This window comes from Podarcis tiliguerta (genome assembly GCF_965153285.1).
Source record: "Podarcis tiliguerta genome assembly, chromosome: 2".
In the NCBI taxonomy this organism is placed as follows: Eukaryota; Metazoa; Chordata; class Lepidosauria; order Squamata; family Lacertidae; genus Podarcis; species Podarcis tiliguerta.
Genome location: NC_139535.1, coordinates 81,084,868 through 81,104,564, shown reverse-complemented (window position 1 = coordinate 81,104,564; position 19,697 = coordinate 81,084,868). Strand labels below are relative to the sequence as shown.

The following is a 19,697-nucleotide window of genomic DNA, read 5'->3' as shown; positions in this document are numbered from 1 at the left end:
CAGCGCAAATGCTCCCCTCACACCTCCCTGGTCTGGAAAGGGGTTAGTTCAACCTCTGGTTTGCTAGGAAAACTGAATTACTGTGTCCCAAAATGATGCATGTCTAAAAAGTGTGTCACCAACATGAAAAGTTTGGAAAGCTCTGCTGTAGATAGATCTTAGCTTGTGTATTCATTATCTTGCTCCACATCACACATCTAAATAAAGGCACTCCTTCTCCACTCCTTCTTCCTCTCCACCATCTTGCCTGGAGCTCAGTGGGGCCTAGCAACCCACCCTGATTATCGCAGGATAACAGTGATCAACTACTCAATGTTTAAAATGTTTTCTGAATGAGAAATGTACTTTGAGAACTACCACAATCCTTTTGGGTAGTGTTTCATTTTTGTTTGGGACTGAGGGTATGTTTTCCAGATGTCTTTATTTTATAGGACCTTCCAGATGTTAGAATTCTAATGCTCCAAAGTGCAATCCATTCAACGTTCTGTGTATTACCATGGAAATGATACCCAATACCACCAGATCAGCTCTACTGGGACACAGAGAACAGACACAAAGTGTCAACACACGGAGTCTTGTTTCTTTCATTATCTGATCCTTGAAGCTCTGAGTATTAACTCAGATTTTGCCCCATAGGAGAACTAGTTACTTTGTTAAAATTAGTATTATGAAAATATTGGATTTTAGAGGGGAAAGCCTTATTTTAAATTAAGGTCAATTGGATCTTGGCAGTACATCTGACCCTATATTTACTTAGAAATAAGCTCAAGTTGTGCCAGAACTTGGATTGCATGCAGTAGAACAACTCTCTTAGACTGAAGCCAGCTGGTTGAGGGACCACTGTTAGGCCAGGGATAAGGCATTTTGGCCTTCCAGGTGTAACTAGGCTACAACTCCCAGCATCCCTGATGGTTGGCTATGCTGGATGGTGTTGATGGGAGTTGTGGCCCAACAACATCTAGAGGGTCACAGGTTCCATACCGCTGCCCATGCATCCTGCTTAGAGCTCCCTCTTCAAAGACACAGAAGGCTGAAATGTGAGGGTGATCTGGCTGCGACATCTGTCACCCCATTGATTGCCAGGGTTGATTCAGCTGATCTGGCTGGCAAGGTGGGTGTCCCCTCCTTCCCTCACCACTCCATGTGCTTCCCTCCCAAAGCTGCACACTCAGTGGAAGAGGATGGCCATCCCAGATAGAAGGAGTGTACTGTTCTTCGGTCAAGTGTACAGTATACACTAGCTGTGCTCCCCTGCATAGAACCTCCAAGCAAGACCATGTCCCCTTTTGAGATGGATCCACTATTATAAGCTAAAGAGCTGAACTAGACCAGAGCAAGGGTCCGTCTGGCCCAGTATCCTGTTTCCAACAGCGGCCAGTCAGCCAGATGCTTCTAGGAAGCAGGGCAATCAAGCTAGTGGTTCTTCTTCACTGTTTGCTTTCCTTGCACCTAAGCACTAAGAGGCATATTGTGCCTGAAGGTCGAGGTTCAATTTAGGTGGCAGAGCTAATAGCTGGTTTTAGGCTAATCCTTCTTCACGAGTTGGTCTACTCCTTTTACAAAGTCACCTAAGTGCCAGACAAGTTCTGATGGTAGCAGATTCCATGTGTAGAATTAGGATTGCCACCAACTCCCTATAAATCCTGGGGTAGACTGGGTGATTTCAAGTATAGCATTGGTGGGAAAATAGGAACTAAACCCAGCCATGTCCCACTCACCCTTAACATAAATGTTTCCTCTGTTCAAGCAACCTCAGCCAGGAGAAAACTAAATGGGGCACAGAGAGGATGAGGGGTCTGCTCCTTTTTCTGCATAGCTGTCAACTTTCAAATTTGAAAATAAGCAGCCTCGAAAATAAGGGATCAGTGAATTGGAATACAGGGAAGGGAGACTCGGGGAAGTCAGAGAAACAAGTTAATGCAAGATTAATATGAAGATAAGATTGTTTTTATTTCTGTTTTTTGTAGTATGTTATGTTTGTGTAATTCTGTATGTTTTTGGTGTATTGTTTGTTGTTTTGTTTTGCTTTGTTGTCTTTTATGCAAAAACGAATAAAATATTTATTAAAAAAAAAGAAAATAAGGGATCAGCAGCCTCACCTGTCCCGGGGACAGTCTACGGGATATCTAACAATCTGGGATAGCAGCGGGAAACGGTGCTGGAATAAGGGTATTTCAAAAAAAAAGGGAAGGTTGACAGCTATGTTTTTTGGGTATGCTGTGCTTTACATCTCCTCCCTCTTCAGAGGAATCCGTAAGATACAGACAGAGTCCTGCAGTCAGCATCATGCAACCAAAAGCAGTGCCCTGTCATCACGAGAACATTCATGCTGAATCAGGCCGAGGGCTCATTTAGTATAGCGTCCCATTGTCATTGTGGCCAACCAGGTTCCTGTGGCAAACCATTGCAAGAAGAACTTGAGGCATATCAGCACTCTCTCCACTTTTTAAAAAAAGTTTTTATTAAAGATTTTATTGGGTTACAAAAGTATTTACAGTGTCTCTGTTTTCCATTCGTAGAATCTTTTCTACAGATCAGTTATACTTGATGTGAGACACTAATGTTATAGGCACTCTTCCCCATTTGTGATCACCAACAAATGGTATTCTGAGGCATCCTGCCTCTGACAGAGGAGGGAGGACATTCTAGTGAGTCGCCATTGGTAGCGTTATCCTCAATGAATTTCTAGTGCGCCTTTAAAGCCATCTTTCGGGGGTCAATTCCAAAAAAAAATATTTATCTGACTCTACTCCCAGTCACTTTCACTGGGTAACCCAAGTTCTAGTCTTAGAGGAGAAAGAAAAAAATATTTCCTCCATTTATAATTTTATACACCTTTATCATTTCCCCCCTTCTTCTAAACCAGAACACTCCAAAACGTTTAGCCTTTCCTTGGAGTGAATGTGCTCCAACGCACTTGGGTGAACCTTCTTCTAAATTATTATTTTAAAAACATCCTTGTTGGGAAGGGCGGGAGAGAATCCGAACTGGGCTTAAGTTAATTCCGGGCAGCGGACAGCAAGAAGAATTTGCAGAGCCGGACACGCACCACGTACTACTTGAATAAATGAGCATTTGCGGGAAGGGGCCAGCGCGGGAGGCCACCTCACTTTCCCCGCGCCCCGTGGGAGGGTCATGCCTGCCTCCCAACATGGTGGAGGTGTGCATGGGAAGGAGGGCGGGCGCGGGCGCGCGCGCTCTCTCGCTTGCTCCAGCCGAGGCTGCGGCTCCTTTGTGTCTCTCCCTCTCCCGGAGAAAAGGACTGGGGCGCTCGCTTGCAGCCTAGGCAAAGAGGAAGCGTTATGCCAGGAGGAAAGGGTTGGGGGGAGAGAGGGAGGGAGCAGGAGGAATCCCAGCCTCCTCTTTGCCGCGTGTGTTTGTAAGTAAGATCAATGGAGCTGCAGGCTCCCCCCACCAGCGCCAGGCGGCCTGCTTACTGCAAGGCGCGCACGCGCCCCACCCACCGCGGGGCTGCAGCTCCATTCCACCCAACCCTCTTACACCGCCTCCTCCTCCTCTCCCCCCCCCCCCACCGCGCACCCGGGGCAATTACCTGTCTGCAAGCCCCGCCCCCGCGCTGATTGACGGCCCAGATCACGTGGGGGAGGGAAGAGGAGCAGGAGGAGGAGGAGGAGGACGCCGGGGCGGGCGCTCGCACCTGGAGCTGGAGGGGAGGGAAAACCGGACGGGGATGCGCTCGGCTGGGGCCGCCGCTACCGCCACCGCCACCAGCTCGTTCTGCGCCGCCGCCGCCGCAGCAGGCCGAACCCAGCTCCTGCGCCCGGTGGAGGGGCCATGGTGGCTGCTGCCCCTGCTGCAGCCGCGGCCATGAGGAAAAGCTTCTTGGTCCCCGAGATCAAGCCCTTGGATCAGTATGACTTCCCTCGGGCGCGCAGCGCCGCCAGCCTGGCCTGGGTGCTCGCCAAGGGCTACGGGGGTGCAGGTACGGAGGGAGCCCCGCGCGGGGAGGGGAGCGGGCAGCCCGTCGGCGGGGTCGGGGTTTCTTTCCCTTCCTGATCTGCCTTCCGAGGAGGAGGGGCGGGATCTCCAGTGGCTGCGTGTGAGTTAAGGAGAGAGGAAGCCGTGATTCCCGTCCCCCCCCCCGCCCGCCTTCGACCCGATCTCGCCGTCCCTGGCGAGCTCCTGGGTTTGTGTTTCTTCTGCCTGCTCCTCCCCGGCTAGGATAATATGTCCGCCTCCCCATCGCGCTCGGCTCCGTGGGATGCCCTACCTGCTATAGCACCCGGGGAGGGATGGGATGGGGTGGGCTGCCTTGGCAACCAGCCCTGCTGCTTCCATCCCACCCTTTCAGCGCTAACAATGGGCTCCGCTCGGTCGCCGCCTTCTCGACTAGATAGCCCGGGTGGGGCTGAGGTGGAGGGGGGAGCGACTCGAGTCTGCTCCTTTCTTCCTGGCGAGGGTCGCCTAATGTCTCTCCCCACGCAGGTGCCGGGCTTCCCCAGGTGTGGACGGAGCTGTGATTAGGAGAGGGGAATTGGCGTCTGGGCTGGGAGGGCGCCTTTTTTGTAGGTCGAAGTGGGGCGTGTGAGGGGAGGGGGAGGCTGCCATGATAGCGGAGGGGTGGGTAGGTGTTCTGCCATGTCTGCTGCAGCTCCTTTGCTAAGAGCAGCCCTGGGTAAGCCTCAGCCCCCCCCCCCTTCACTAAGCTCAATTCCTCCCTGGCTTTTTGTGTTGCCTTTTGTTAACAGTGTTGGCAGCACCTGCATGACTAGCATACTGTTAGGTGAGATCAGAGCCGAAACATGCTTTTCCCTGGGGTCCAGCTGGTCTGCGGAGCCTGAGGGTGTCAGTGCCGCCCCACCCTGCTTAGTGACAGCATTCACTTGCAGAAGCCGAGAGCAGGGCGCTGCTGTTTGTGTTTACCTTTGCTAAGTGGCATTATTTTGTGGCGTTAAATTCCTCCAGGGGAAGCCCTGCCAATGGGTGCCACCAGCACGGCCCCAGCTGTGGAGCTGTATTCTGAGGCTAAGCTGTGGCAGCTGGAAGGCAGGGGGGAGAGAGAGATGGGAGGTAACTAGTAAGGCTTCTGGGCTTGTACTTGATCCTCTGGTTTCGCCATCTCGGTAAGGACTACTCAAGGACCACTTTGCATCTTTAGCTTGGTCTTCTTCAGCTCCTTGGCAATGCTGGGCCCAGGACTGTGCTCCTTTCCTTGGCAACCCTGGGCTCTCCCCGCTGTTCCCTTTGTCTCTGCCAGGCCTGGAATTAATGTTCTGTGAGGATTTGCAGATTGGCGTTGCTTTCATGCATGATGGAGGAGGGTAGGGGGGAGCAGACAATCCCTAGTGGGGGATTGACCTTCTTGCTGTTGCTTCATAGAAGTGTGTGCTCTTTGTCGCTGCTCTGGTGCCCCTGCTAACCCAGATCCCTCTCCTGGCTTCGCCCTCTCTGCTGCCAAAAGGGTGGTGGGCCAGCCTGTGCGCTTTGTGTTCATTGAGAAGCCATGCTTCCTTCGCGTTGCTCCACAACTGTCAGACATGTAAGGATTTGCAGAGTGGGGGGGGGGGGAGTGTTCTATGGATGAAGTAGCCTAAGCATGACTTACATGGCAAGGTGGAGGTGTGGGTAAGTGAGACGGCCCTTGACAGTGGCTTCTAAAAGTATAAGGAGCTTCATGTTGCTTGCATACCTGTAGGCAGAAGGCTACCAGCTAGTGTGTGACAGGCCTTCCTCATAGTGTATGGGCTGCTATGGGGAGGGGAGGAGAGGATGACGACAACGGGTGTTCCTCTGAGGCTGTTGACCTGAAAGTAACATAATAGGGTTTGAAGCCTGCTGGTCCACAGCCAGCTCTGGAGCTGGGAGCAACAGGAATGGCTTGCAAGGTTGTGTGACAATGAATAACTAGAGTCTCTCTCCCCCTCCCTCCCGCAACTGAGGGCCTTTCTGCCCAGAAGCTGTTTTCTCCTTAGAGACTAAATGTACCCTGCTTCTGGGCTGAGGTGGGAACCACCATTCCGTGAAGCAACAGGAGGACAGTGAATTGCTGTGCTTGGTGGATGTTGAAGTGCCTTGTGTGTGTGTATTCACAGGCGTGTATTTGGATGACCAGTTCTCTCATTTGGAGTTAGTGTAAATATAGGATCTGGTCAAGCCCAAGCGAGAACAGGTTCCCCTTGTCCCTGCCCTTCCTTGTCACCCCGATGACACACCAAACAGTACACTTTGGTGGTGGAAAGGAGAGAGCCTTGTCATTTGCCTTGGATGGAGGCCAGGGCGATCAGCCTTGCTCCGCCAAGTGCTGGGTTCAAAGTCTAGTGAAGTGTGTCGAGAATGTGCTTGCTAGGGTTTGCCATAGTTTTCCGAATAGAGCCTGAAAACCCCTTCGGCCTGCAAGGCAAGCCTTTATGGAAGCGGCACCTGCTTGCCTCACGTCAGAAAATGCACATGGCACTGCTAGCATCTGCTCCTGAAATAAGCTACTGGTCATGGTGGGAGTCATCAGTCGGCCTCAAGCCAGGGATTTTGTGCGACTGCTATATGATCTAAAGGCACAGTGTGGGGGCTGTAGAAAGTTAATGTGAAATGGCAAAGAAATACATGGAAGTAGCTTTTTCAAGTTTTACACGACTAAATTTTAAGTAATTACATTTGAAAATAAAGATCTGCAAGTGAAACTGAGTGCCAGCTTGCTTTACTAGACACACTGCTGCCTGCACTTATTTCTTCACCAATAAGTAAAAGAGCCAGATGCTTTTAATTTACTGAAAGCCAAATGAGGAAGGGACTTGGAATTCCCTCAGCCCAACCTGTAGCTACAGGGCCTGTGATCCAATGCTACGCATTACTCAGCTGATACATCCGGCAACTGGTCCCTTTCCCATAACTGGGTCAGGAACTGGCTAACCTCTGGCAGGTGTCCTGATTGGCATTGCTGTGTTTGTTGCACACCCAAAGCAGTTGCTAGTAATTATGTGCAATGTTGTAGCACCCTGAGGTTAATTCCCTATATTACCTGTGATCCCTTTTGTGTTCATCCACAAACTGGGGTAATCCCCACCCTCAAGGGTTTGTGGCAAAGGGTGGGGCAGGAAATGGAGGAGGAGTGGGAGTGACCAGAGTGAGGCTCAGCAGCTGAGATAGGTGTACACACGCAAATGGCGCTATGGTCTAGACCAATGAGCTTCTTGGGCTTGCCGATCAGAAGGTCTGCGGTTCGAATCCCCGTGACGGGGTAAGCTCCTGTTGCTCTGTCCCAGCTTCTGCCAACCTAACAGTTCAAAAGCATACAAGTGCAAGTAGATAAATGGGTACCACTGTGGCGGGAAGGTAAGCAGCATTTCCATGTGCTCTGGCACTTGTCATGGTCCTCCGTGCGCCAGAAGCGGTTTAGTCATGCTGGCAATATGACCCAGAAAGCTGTCTGTGGACAAACACCGGCTCCCTTGGCCTGAAAAGTGAGATGAGCGCCACACCCCATGGTCGCCTTTGACTGGACTTGACCGTCCAGGGGTCCTTTACCTTACCTTTACACACCTATTGCTTGGCTAGTCGGATGGGTCATAGCTCAGCGACAGAAGCATCTGCTCTGCATGTAAAAGATCCTGTGTTCAATCCCTGGTATATCAATGTAGGACTGGGAGAGATTGCTGCCCAAAGTTCTGGAGAGCTGTTGCCAGTCAGTGTAGAGAATACTGAGCTAGATGGACCAATGGTCTGACTCAGTATAAGGCACATTTCTATGTTCCTGGTAATCCAGTTAGGAGGACTGAGCCCTGCTCTCCCATTAACCGCTGATTCAGTTTCACTTGCCGTTCTGTAGGTTAAACAGGTGTGGCTGTCTGGATATTGACTCCTGTCTCACCTTCGCCCAGTGCCAAGTTCTTCCTCTACCAAAGACACCAAGAATAAAGCAAAATCTCAACTCATGGGCATCTTATCCTTGCATTGCTCCCTCAGCCAAACTGTACCCTGGTCTGTAGTGCAGGCATGTGAAATGAAATGTTGCCCCTTTCCCCCAAATGGCAATTTATATACAAATCAAACCCTGCTAATTTCACCCAGTCCTGAGCCATAGCGGATGCTTTTTGCACTTGAGCAAAACTACCTGGAGTCTTCTTGAAACCACAGAATGGAAGGCCTAAAATGTGATACACAAAGCCCAGTATGGGAGAAGAAACAACATTTAAGGCAGCGGGATGGAAGATGCATGGGTACAGCAGTGCTCTGTACTTCAATGTCCCAGGTACATGAATGCTTTCTACCCCCCTAGAAAGGCACCTGAAGCTTGGATCATCTAGTTTAACTCAGTCCCTGCCTGGTGCTAGTCAGACAAGATGTTTCAGAGACCAGCCTGGGCAGTTTGCTCTGCTGTCCATTGTTCTGTAAATCCATTTTGCAGCAACTGGGACCCATGGCTATTTATTATTCCTGGTTCTGGTGAATGGTGGCTGTACCTATTCTTTGGGTGGTTCTCAATGTCTTATTCCTAGTATATGGCGTTTGGGACTGCAGAGCTCTTGAGTTCAAGGCCCCACTTGGCTTTGGGGAAATCATCTATCAGCAGTTATGGTGAGGATAAAATGGGTGAACTCATGAACACTGCTTTGTGCTTCTTTTGGGAGGGGACATGGCTTAGAAATGCAGATAAGTAAGTCGCATATATATGTCTTATATCAGGAATCCCCAAACTCTGCCCTCCAGCTGTTTTGGGACTACAACTCCTATCATCCCTAGCTAACAGGACCAGTGGTCAGGGATGATGGGAATTGTAGTCCCAAAACAGCTGGAGGGCCGAGTTTGGGGATGCCTGTCTTATATGAAAAAAGGACAGGATAAAAACCTTCCTTTTCCATCTGTAAAATGATTGTCTTCTTTAGCCTTTCTATATATATATTATTTTGCTAGCCCTTCAGAACATTCCTCTGAATCTTGTCCTTGTGTTCCTAGAAGGTAATCTCTAAGTAGAACCTTTTACTACTTCTTTGTGGTTTGCTTCAGTGAGTGAAGCTATGTTTTTTAAAACAACAACACCTCATTGCCAATTCCTATTTAGTTGATTCAAAAGTCTAAGTCCTCCTTTTGATTCTTTGAGTGCCTTGCTTGTTCCTTGATTTTGTAAAGCTACTTTGAGCTGCGTGCAATTACTAGAGGCCCTGGACGGGGGCGGTGCCTTGTCATCAGCATAAAATATCAACCTTATTTATTTAATTTGTCACTTTTTTCACAAAAGTGACTCAAAGCAACTTAGAAAAAAACAACATTAAAACCAAGCATTAAAAACCCCCCGAAGAATGAAATAGGAACCGATCCAGAAAATGGTCTACTGATGTTATTTTACTGCTTGCACTTCAATTAGTCAAGGACACTCATTTTAATCCTGTCCTCTGTGGCATCCCAAATTCCTTTGAACTTTTGCATTATCTACAAAGTTGAACATATTACCTGTTTCTGCAAGTAATGAAAATGCTGAATAGCACTACCCCCTAGGAGATAACTCCTTTTGGACATCACACAACAACGCCTCCAGGCTCCCCCCCCCCCCCCACATACTTTTTAATGCCTTATTGGTTGTTCTTGTGCAGCTTGAAGGAATAAGGGTTGCTTTCCTCATGGTAGTGCCCTCTGATCTACCTGCCAAAGAATATTCTGTAGAACTGTGTGGAACCTTCTCCTAGAGACTAACCTACCACAGAGTGACATTGATGGGGCAAGGCCATGCCTCAGTGGTAAAGCATTTGCCTTGAGCACAGAAGGCCCCAGGTTCAATTCCCAGCAAATCCAGGTAGGGCTGGGAGAGACTCCCTGCCTGAAACCCTGGAGAGCCTCTGGCAGTCTGTGTAGACAATACTGAGCCTGATCAGCCAATGGTCTGACTCAGTATAATGAAGCTTCTTATGTTCCACATTGGTTTGGTCTTGGCAAGACCATGTTGGTTGTTAATGATCACCTCATTTTCTTCTACATTACATATATAGTGGTACCATGGGTTAAGTACTTAATTCGTTCTGGAGGTCTGTTCTTAACCTGAAACTGTTCTTAACCTGATGCACCACTTTAGCTAATGGGGCCTCCTGCTGCCGCCGCACCGCCGGAGCATGATTTCTGTTCTCATCCTGAAGCAAAGTGTCTTAACCCGAGGTAATATTTCTGGGTTAGCAGAGTCTGTAACCTGAAGCGTATGTAACCCAAGGTACCACTGTATTCTTTTTTGATGAGTTTGTTCTCATAACATCTTATAGGAAGACATAGGGCCTGTAATCTCCTGGTTTCTCCTATTCTACCTGTTAAATATAGAAGTGCTAGCTATTTTTTGCTAGTCTGTTGGAACCTCACTTGTCTTGAGAGATTTCTCAAAGATGACTGTTAGCAGCTTTGAGGTTTCTACTTCTAGTTCGTTTAGCATTTAAGGGTGTATTTTGTTGGGAGATCGATGCATATATTAACTAGTTCTGCCATTCCTTTCACATCTCTTTGATCCAATCTGGCAGCCATGTGTGTGTGTAGGAAACTGAAGTGAAGCAAGCACTAAGGAGTTTGACTCTTCTTGTGAAAAAGAACTGAAACAGGTATGCTGCGGTCTCCTGTGGTGCCGTTGGATTTCACTTGTTGACCATGAAGTTGTGTATTCATCTACTATGGAATCCTGTTCTGTGGACCATTTTACCTCATTTTGGTAGGCAATGCCTTACCATGTCAGGCTAGATTGGCACAAACCGAATCCTCTGCTAAGTGCTTGCTATAGTAGCCTGAACTGGTGCCAGGTCAGTTATTGGTAGGATCCCTTGTTGGTACTTCCCTGAGATCACCTGGTCCTTTCTAACTGTGCCATAGATGCTTGTTGCTGATGGCCTATTTTTCCCCATTGGCCCTGCCTAGCACTGACCTGACAACATGCACAGCTGTGTATGCCCTGTAAATCCTGTGCCGAGGAACTTTGAACCTCTGCACAGAACCTTTGAACAGTAGAGAACCCAGAGATACTCTGTTTCTTACAGGTGCTCAAATCTGGCTCACTAATTATGACTGTAGGCACATCCATATTGCCATCTATCAGGGATGGGACACCTTTTCCAGTCCAAGGCCCTCATTTCCATCTGTTGTGAGGGGGTTGTCAGTGGTGGGTGAGTCTGAAGGCAATGGTGGGTGCAGGAGCACATGTAAATGTTACCTTTGTACAGCAGGCAAGCTTCCACATACAATCCTCTTTTGTCTGGACAAGGAAGAGGACTTATTAGGGAGACACATTCCAACCAGGCAGAAGCTCTGTGTGTGAAGCAGTGCCATGGGAAATCTGGCCTGGAGAGAGTTCTGAGGGCCAGATACAGAAGTCTGGGGGCCACATTTGAACCCCCCTAGGCCTGATGTTCACCACCTGTGCAAGGGGTGGGAAAGAGAAACAAGATCCCAAATTAACACTTCACAACAAAGGGCTTGCCTTGGTTAACCTTTGGGATATTAGCAAAACTGTTGGTTGCTATTGAAGTAGCTGTTTTCCATTTAGAGCCTGCCTTCAGTTCCCTTCTGCAGCTTGGACCTTCACTTTTACTTCCTGTGGTACCATATTATGCAACCCACCTTTGCTGGGATGCATAAGCCCAAGAGCCGTCACTGGAACATGGCACGCACACGTCATAAGGGGCTCTCACTCTTAACATTATGCTTTGTAGGAGCTGACCTGCTGCTTGACCTCTCTTCACTTTCAGCAGGTGCTGGCAGGCCCACCTTACTACCTGCAAATCAGCGTAACCCTGAATTTTGCCTATAATTGCCTGTGTGCATGTGCTGTCTGTGCCCCTGCTGTTGATTGCCTTGCCTGTTTGCTTAGTCTCCTTCCCGTGTCCTTTGACTTAAGCAGTCCTTTCTCTCTTGCAAGGAGTCAGAAACCACTGGTGGGAACGAGGTTCTCACATATTTGTAGCTGTGGAGAACGTCCTTGCAGGTGGGAAGAGGTTTGAATTCTGCTCCGTCATGCCAGCTAGAGTGGGGTGGAAGATGCCTGACATTTCCCAGCAACTCCCCTTTCTTGGCTGTGCCTCCAATCTAGTTTAACCTGCTGGAGGCACCTAACATGACCATGAGCTTGACAGCCTTTGCCTCATGGTGCTTGCTGGAAAATGGGTGGGTTTGTTTCGCTGCTGTGCTGATTGGGTACGAGATGGTGCGAGAGCTTCTCCCAAAATGCAGCGCACACCCACTTCTGTCAAGGACCTCACTTAGGGAGTGGCATTTGGCATAGCAGTTTTTCATTTTCCGCTCCACCCCCACTCCTGGCAATCCTATAGATGTTGCTGGACTGCAGCTCCCACTGGCCCCAGCCAGAGTGACCAGTGGTCAGGGAAGATGGGAGTTGTAGTTCAGCAACATCTGGATGGCCACAGGTCAGGGGATATTTTCCCAACCATTTTCTGCGTAGTAGGATGTTTGTTCAAAGAAAGGCTACCAAAATGACCAGTGGGCTGGGCCAAGTCACCAATGAGGAAAGTTTCTAACATTTGAGAATGTTTTTTAGTTGAGGAAAGAAGCAAGTAATGTGGAACATGATAGAGGTTTTTAACACTTTTGCATAAAAGAGAGAGAGAGAGAAGTTCTTCTCCATCTCTCGTAATATTAGAATCTGGAGCTGTCCAGTGAAGCTGAAGGATGGGAGATTCAGGACAGATACGGAAGTACTTCACACAGCGCATAGCTAGAACTATGAAATTTGGTCCCACAAGAGGGACTACTAATTTGGGTGGCTTTAAGAGGGGATTAGACAAATTAATGGTGGATAAGGCCTTAAATGGCTGCTTGTCACAAGGGCTTTATTATCTCCCGTATTGGGAGCAGCATGCCTCAGAATACATTGCTAGGGAGCATAAGCGGGAGGGTGCCGTTGGACACAGGTCCTGCTTGTGGGTTTCCCAGGTTGGCCGGTGTGGAGAAACAGGAAGATCCAGCAGGGCTCTTACATGAAATTGGAAGCATACGGCCATCCTGTGCCTTGATCCTGTGCAGGCCTATTGACATTGTCTTGCAGCTGGCATGCCTCTGGATTTCATAAGATTGCCCCTTAAGCTGCTGGCTGTGCCCCTCCCTCTTGCCTGGCTGTAACCCTGCCACAGAGCTTGAGCTGCGACCTTGGCCGTCTGAGAGGGTGGGGGAGGCGGTGGCGGCTGCCCTGCTTGTTTTTCTCTTTAATCCGGCTGCTTGGCTAAGGCTCCCATATGCAGGTTTCCCCTGCCTCAAGAATGGTTTCTGGGCTTGAGTCAAATGCCTTTGCCCCTTGAGTCCTGTATCACACTCTGCTTGTTGCCTCCTTCAGTGTACCTGTCAGTTTCTCCTTCTGATCTGTGCCCAACACCCTCTAGACTTCTCCAGTCAGAGAGCCTCATGCCAATGGTGGGCAGAGCCAGAGGCAAATGTGGGTGGAGCAACAAATATAATAAAAATAAATTTTATTATTCATACCCTGCCCATATATACACTAGGCTGGTTTCTGCGCACTCTTACACCTTTCTCTGTCCTCCATTCAAACAGACAAGAGGCATTATCAGAGCTCAAGGATGCAATCTAGCCATACAATAAGCTTCAAGGAAGGTACAGAGCAGGATTGCACGGCACCCTGGTAAAGGTCTTGAGGGCCAGATAGGCGCAAAGGGCCACATTTGGCCCCTGGGCACGGGGTTCCCCTTCCTACTCTAGAATATAAACTTATCCATGAAGTTTACGGCAGGGAGAAATTACCTCCCTCACCCATCTTGGTCGTATTTGTTATTTAGAATATTTTTTATTCTGCCTATCTACCAAGAAAAGACTTTCTACCAAGAAAAGAGTAATAATTGTACTTGCCTGAAAACTATGTTGCGGCCAATAAATTTAGGCCCCTGTCTACAGGGACAGTAGAATGTGGGGACAGAGTTGGCTACAGGTTTTCAGATGGTGGTCTACGAGCGCCATTGAGGTAGAACATGAAAAGATTGTGAAGCAGTGGCGAATGTCTGTACTTCGGCCTGCACATGATTTATACTTTGTTGGCAGTGGAAGGTGAGGCCATGTTGATCGGGAGCGGATAAGGCCCAATGATGTCCTGGCTTAAGGCCTGTGATTTTCATTATATGGCGCTGGTGCAGTTCACTCATTTTTACCTTAAAACAACAATTGAAGGGACTCTTCTCAGTGCCTTGACCTACGGCTCATTATTTTTATGATCAGGTTCTGGTTTTGAGAATGCCAGCCCTGAAGGATGAGAAGTTTATGAAGTGGTTTGTCAAGATCCCCAACAATTTTTAAGTGGTCCATTGGGGGGCGGGGAAGAGATTGAGAACTGACTATACTTGTTGAGGAATAAATTGAGCAGGGCACAATTTTTGAAATCTCGTGCAGGTTAAAAACAAAGGGCATAATGGGGAGACGTTCTAGCCTATCTCCGACTCTCAGCTATGCTAATTTTCTACCTGAAGTGGGTTTTTTTTAATGACAAAGCATTCAAAGATGTAAAACCTCCATATCTACTAAAGGAGCACTGCCCTATTTTACCACCTTGAGACTTGACCACCTCAGTCCCTTGCTATGTATTGATCTAGTCTGCATATCTGACTTTCAGTTCCTCTGAAACAAGAGTCCTGCTGATTAACATTACAAATACAGTGGTACCTCGGGTTAAGAACTTAATTCATTCTGGAGGTCTGTTCTTAACATGAAACTGTTCTTAACCTGAGGTACCACTTTAGCTAATGGGGCCTTCCACCACAGCCGTGCGGTTTCTGTTCTCATCCTGAAGCAAAGTTCTTAACCTGAGGTACTATTTATGGGTTAGTGGAGTCTGTAACCTGAAGTGTCTGTAACCCAAGGTACCACTTTGCATCTTTCCTTGATTTGTTTGGACTCTGTGCTCCCTTTTCACAGAGCCTTGCCATCTAAAGCTGTAGAGTAGCAGCCTTTTGCCAAACTTGGCTCCCTGGATTGGACTCCAACACTCTCATCTCCAGCCAGCAAGGACAGCAGCCAAGCATGATGGGAGTTGTAGTCCAAAAACATGAGGAGTAAGAGGAGTCACCTTTTCTTCCCCATGTCCCCATCCACTTCAGTGGTCATGCTGGGGAGGCAGGCCGTCCATGGGAGGAATTCAGTGTCACACTAAGGAGATTGTTCAGTCAGAGGAAGCATTTTTTAATCTCTCCTCTGCTCCATTGCGCATTGTTCTGGGGGGTTCTCCCAATCCCTCCCGAGCCGTTTCTGGGGGTGAGGAAAAGCTCTATTATGATAGCGGGGAAACCCTTGCCTGGATTTCTGCTAGTGGGACCAGTTACCTGAATCCTGCCTCATGTTTGCCTGCTTCCTGGTGATAGCAAGTTCCATCTTTCCTCATGAGTTTTCACTACGCTGTTTCGCCCTCTTCTTAGTTTGTTCAGACCTAACCTTCCTGAGATGCAGGCTGTGCTGTTGCATCAGTGCGATCATTTCTCACCAGAGTTGCTGTGTGGACAAGTGCTTTAGAGCAGCATTTCCCAACCTTGGGCCTCCAGCTGTTTTTGGACTACAACTCCCATAATCCTCAGCTAGCAAGACCAGTGGTCAGGGATGATGGGAATTGTAGTTCGAAAACAGCTGGAGGCCCAAGGTTGGGGAACACTGCTTTAGAGGAAGCACCCTGTGCTGGGTAGCAAGCCTAGAATCATAGAGTTGGAAGGGACCACAAGGCCTGATGGATAACGGCAAGGATGTGTTTTGTATGTGTGTAATGCAGCACTGATGTCATTTCAGGGCACAGTACTTACGCCCTGGAGCCTGTGTTGCGTGTTGGGGCCTGTTGTCAGGTGGGGGTGTGGTGCTATGCCGGAGACAGGTTTTGCCTTCGCCCCTCTGGCTCTTGCATAGTTCCTGGGGCGCTCTTGTCACGTGTAATTGTACAAGCCCCCGCAGCTTCAGACTGCAGCCGAATAGGCTTGCCGAGGCCTATGGATGCTCTGTGGTGGGGCAGTCTGAAGCTGCTGCGCAAGAGGTTGGTGCAAGGCTCCTTGGTTCATTCCCTTTCTAGCCTTACCTGCTGGGACTGGGGCCTGATCTGTGAGGCACGTGCCAGTGACTTCTGGATGGAGTGTGGTCCCTGCAAATAATGCCCACTTCCTGTGTCCCAACAAACGGCGAACCCTGTGTTAGAATTGTCATTTGAAGCACTTCAGGGCACATCCCCATTATTAAGTCATGACTTAACGTGGATTAGTAAGTGCTCAAGGTGTTTTAACCACATGAGTCTTTGCTACCTAAGGCCCAAACTGTTTGCTAATTTCAAACATGTATAATGGTAGCTCAGGGACCCTTTTGGAATAGGGGAAAACACTCAGTTTCCAGTGGAGGCTACTGAAAGCGCTTGGGAGAGACAATCCTTTTTTCTCATGGCTGTCCAAATCTTTCTCTCCACCCCACCAAGGCTTTTCCCTCTGCAGGGTTTCAGATGCAGGTGTCTGAAGGTCAAACTAGATGTGGCTTTCAGTTCATTGTGGCATGTGGTGTTAAATATGCCTGTGAGGGATTTCTGTGGCTCAGTGGTAGGCCATAGGGTCAGCAGCAGAGCATCTTCCTTAAATGCAGACGGTCACAGGTTCAATCCCTGAATTTCCAGGTAAAGCTGGGAGACGCTTGCCTGGAATCCTGGAAAGCCACTGCCAGGCAAGGTGGACAATATGGGTTAGGTAGACCAGTTGTGTAACTCAGCATAAGTCAGCTTCCTATCTTTCCACAATGCAAATATTTGCTTCAGAATATTTGTCTTAGGACCGCAGCAAGGAAAGGACTAGCTAAGCTCCCCTTCCATGTCTGGTACTATCACAATAATTGACAGCCCCCTCACCTGTGATGCTATTTGAATTTAAAAACAAAAAATAGACCTGCATGTTAAATGCTTTGTGTCTGGTTTGGAGTTGAGAGAGCACAACATTGCTGGGAGCGCTGAGGCTGAGAGCAAGGACTGTTAGCTTCCTTTCCCAGGCTTGGGAGTTCCCACTTCTCTGAAACATGATGAGGCTCTCATTTGGAAGGTGTTCTCGTTGCACCATGGCGTGTCCCTGCTTTTCTGAAGTTTGTTTGAAGGAATCGGCACAGTGATATTAAGTTTTTGCCTGCATTTCCCCCTAAGACCTGCGGGCCCAAAGCTGATCCTAATCATGTGCTGTCACTCATCTCCCATTGCAATTATGTCTCCATGATGCTTTTCTCTCTGTGTCCTTTGTGGCTAGAAGCTTACCACATTGGGATGTTGCCTGGCATCATTTTTGCTGCTCATTAAAAGTGCAAAAGCTCATGCCAGGATGGCTGGGGGCAAGGGAAGAGCAGTGGCCCTGGATATAATTGTTGGAGAGCTTGTGTTGTTTGGTCTGCTCTTTATGGTTCAGATTCTTTTTATTAAGTCAGTGGCCTATGTGGCACAGTAACTCCCTGTCATGAGAGCTGGGCTTATACCTTTCTAGCATCTCATTGGGTGTCAGATTAATATCTTAATGTGAAGAGCAAACTAGACATGACATTTGTTCACTTGAATGTCTTATTTTAAAACAAGAAGTAGCCAATGATGACTTTTTGTGGGGAGGGAAGACTCTACGCAGATTGGGACCATGGCATGGGAGATAGAGGGGCTTTAAACCTTTGCCTCCCACTACAGTCCTGCTTGGAGTTAGCAAATAACCCCTCTCTATATCTGGTTTGTATAAAAATCAGAAAACTCTTGATGCCTATTTTCCTCACAGTCCTTCCTTGCTTGCTACCTTATTTCTATTGTCAATAGCAGGTGTGAGGACCTGATTCTAGTAAGTACCCTAGTGGGGACAAAGGGTTAACACCCCCCTGCCCTCCCCACCCCCACCATGGTTTCTATTCAACTTTGTTCAACTCTGCACATGCTGTTTATTTCAAATTAACAGCCACACGAATTAAAGCCAAGTGCCAAATGTCACATCTGATTTTTCCCCAGGCTGGCAAGACCCCCTTATCAAGTAGCCCCTTCATCTATTGTGAAGTACAAAACAATAATATCCCCCTTGAGGTTGGTGAATCAGGACTGAGCTATTCTTCACGTGAGTTCTTGCGAAGCTTCAGTGACAGGTTCTATCTAACTTTCACCATATCTAGTCTTTCCCCTTTGTGCTTCCCTTACCTCTGGTGTGGTAAGGAATGCAGATTCCAAAGATCAACCTTGGTTTGGAGCAAACTCTCCTCCCTTTGTAGCTGAGCAGGTCCATTTCTGTACACCACTCATGGAGTTACTGACAATGGTTCTACGCAGTGAGCAAGCTGCCATCATTTTAAGTTTATTTGCAGTGGGAAAGTGGTCGTTGCCGCCTGTCATGTGAAAAGGGGCTGATCCCTTTTCAATTCTCAGCTCTGGATACTGCTGAAAAGGCATCCAGGAGAGAATGTTAAGAGACAGTAAAACCTGTTGGCTTCATAATCCTTAGAGCTGCATTACTCCCCACCCCAAATATTGGGTTTGCCTGTTGTGCAGAGAAGCCGCCCATTGTGGTTGCAGGAGAGGACATGGGTCAGTACTAGCAACCATGCTAGCCTTGGGCAATAATTGATGAGGGGTGGGTGTGTTGTGTGGCAGGGACCCAGAGTATTATACATAGCCATTCATGTCTAGGCTGACCTCTTCGCACTCCCTTAGGTTCTGGGCTACTATATGCAGGCTCTGCTTTGTGCTTGTCCCCCTCCAACAAGAAGTTTGGTAATGATCTTAGTGTCCATGCCAATATTGGTGAGCACATGAAAAGCTGGACCTTTTGGCAGACATTTCACAGATTGCTCAGTTGGTAGAGCACGAGACTTGATCTCAGAGTCATGGTTTCAAGCCCCATGTTGGGCAAAAGATTCCTGCATTGCAGGGGCTTGGGCTAGATGACCCTCATAGTCCCTCCCAGCTCCACAGTTCTATGCTGTGAGGTTTCAATTCAACGTTGGCCTGTGGCCCCTGTTAGCTCTGTTACCTGCTCTGTCTATATTTCTCTGTAACAACATGTGCCCCCCTCCACAAGTTCAGCTGTGCTTGGGAGGGAAGCTGTGCTATTCACAGCCTAAAAGATTTGACTAGGGACTTGTGTGTGTCCCACCACTCTCCTTATCCCTCCCAGCCAAAGTAGGTTGTTCCCAATGTTGGATGCCCTGAAGACTTGGAGGTGGGTGGGATGGGCTTTCTGCCAGGAGGGGTGGCTGGGCTTTGTTAGTTTGGGCTCTGAGCCATGGGGCGGGAAAGGAGCTGGGACTGCAGCCACAAGTCTGGTCCCGTGCAGTTGTGGCTGTGATCAGGTGCTGCTGAATCAGCTGGCGAAGCTGTTCCACCTGTTCCCCTTTGCACACTCGCGCGCTCAGGAATGTCCCGCCCCTCCCAGCCCTGCTCACTGGCAGGAGCTGACACGTAGATCTCCAGTCTCGTGGCCTCACCTCTTGAGGAAACAGCTGGTAGAGCGCGTGCGTGTAAGCCTTGGCATGATCTTCCTGTCAGGAAGACGCTAAGATGTCTTGCTTTCCCTATACCTGCCATCCGCAGGCCAGAGTACCGCAAACCCAGTGGGAGGAAGAGAGCTTACAGTTTCCGAAGGAGAAGCTTGTACCGCTGCCATTTATTACTGAGCCTGTGGGAGGTCTGCTTCCCAGTTCCTCCAAAGGCCTGCCCCTTTCCCAAAGCAAAAATTGGCCTGACTTCTCGCTTAACCCTTTAAATATAATTTGCCTCTTGCAATCCAGAGGCTAAACACAGGATTCCA

At 48.6% G+C, this 19,697-nt stretch overlaps 1 protein-coding gene across 4 annotated transcripts in view; it reads left to right on the top strand.

The window, feature by feature from the left end:
* The first annotated feature begins 3,552 nt into the window (after nucleotides 1-3,552).
* The window catches only part of CAMSAP3 (calmodulin regulated spectrin associated protein family member 3), a 45,332-nt gene continuing 29,187 nt past the window's right edge, over nucleotides 3,553-19,697 (top strand). Inside the window, exon 1 of one of the 4 annotated variants that reach the window (XM_083429663.1) lies at nucleotides 3,553-3,943. In XM_083429663.1, coding sequence (XP_083285789.1) covers nucleotides 3,796-3,943 — 148 coding nt within the window. In that variant the 5' untranslated portion in view covers nucleotides 3,553-3,795. The remainder of the gene's footprint in view (nucleotides 3,944-19,697) is intronic. The other 3 variants (XM_083429664.1, XM_083429665.1, XM_083429666.1) reach the window with 3 other exon arrangements.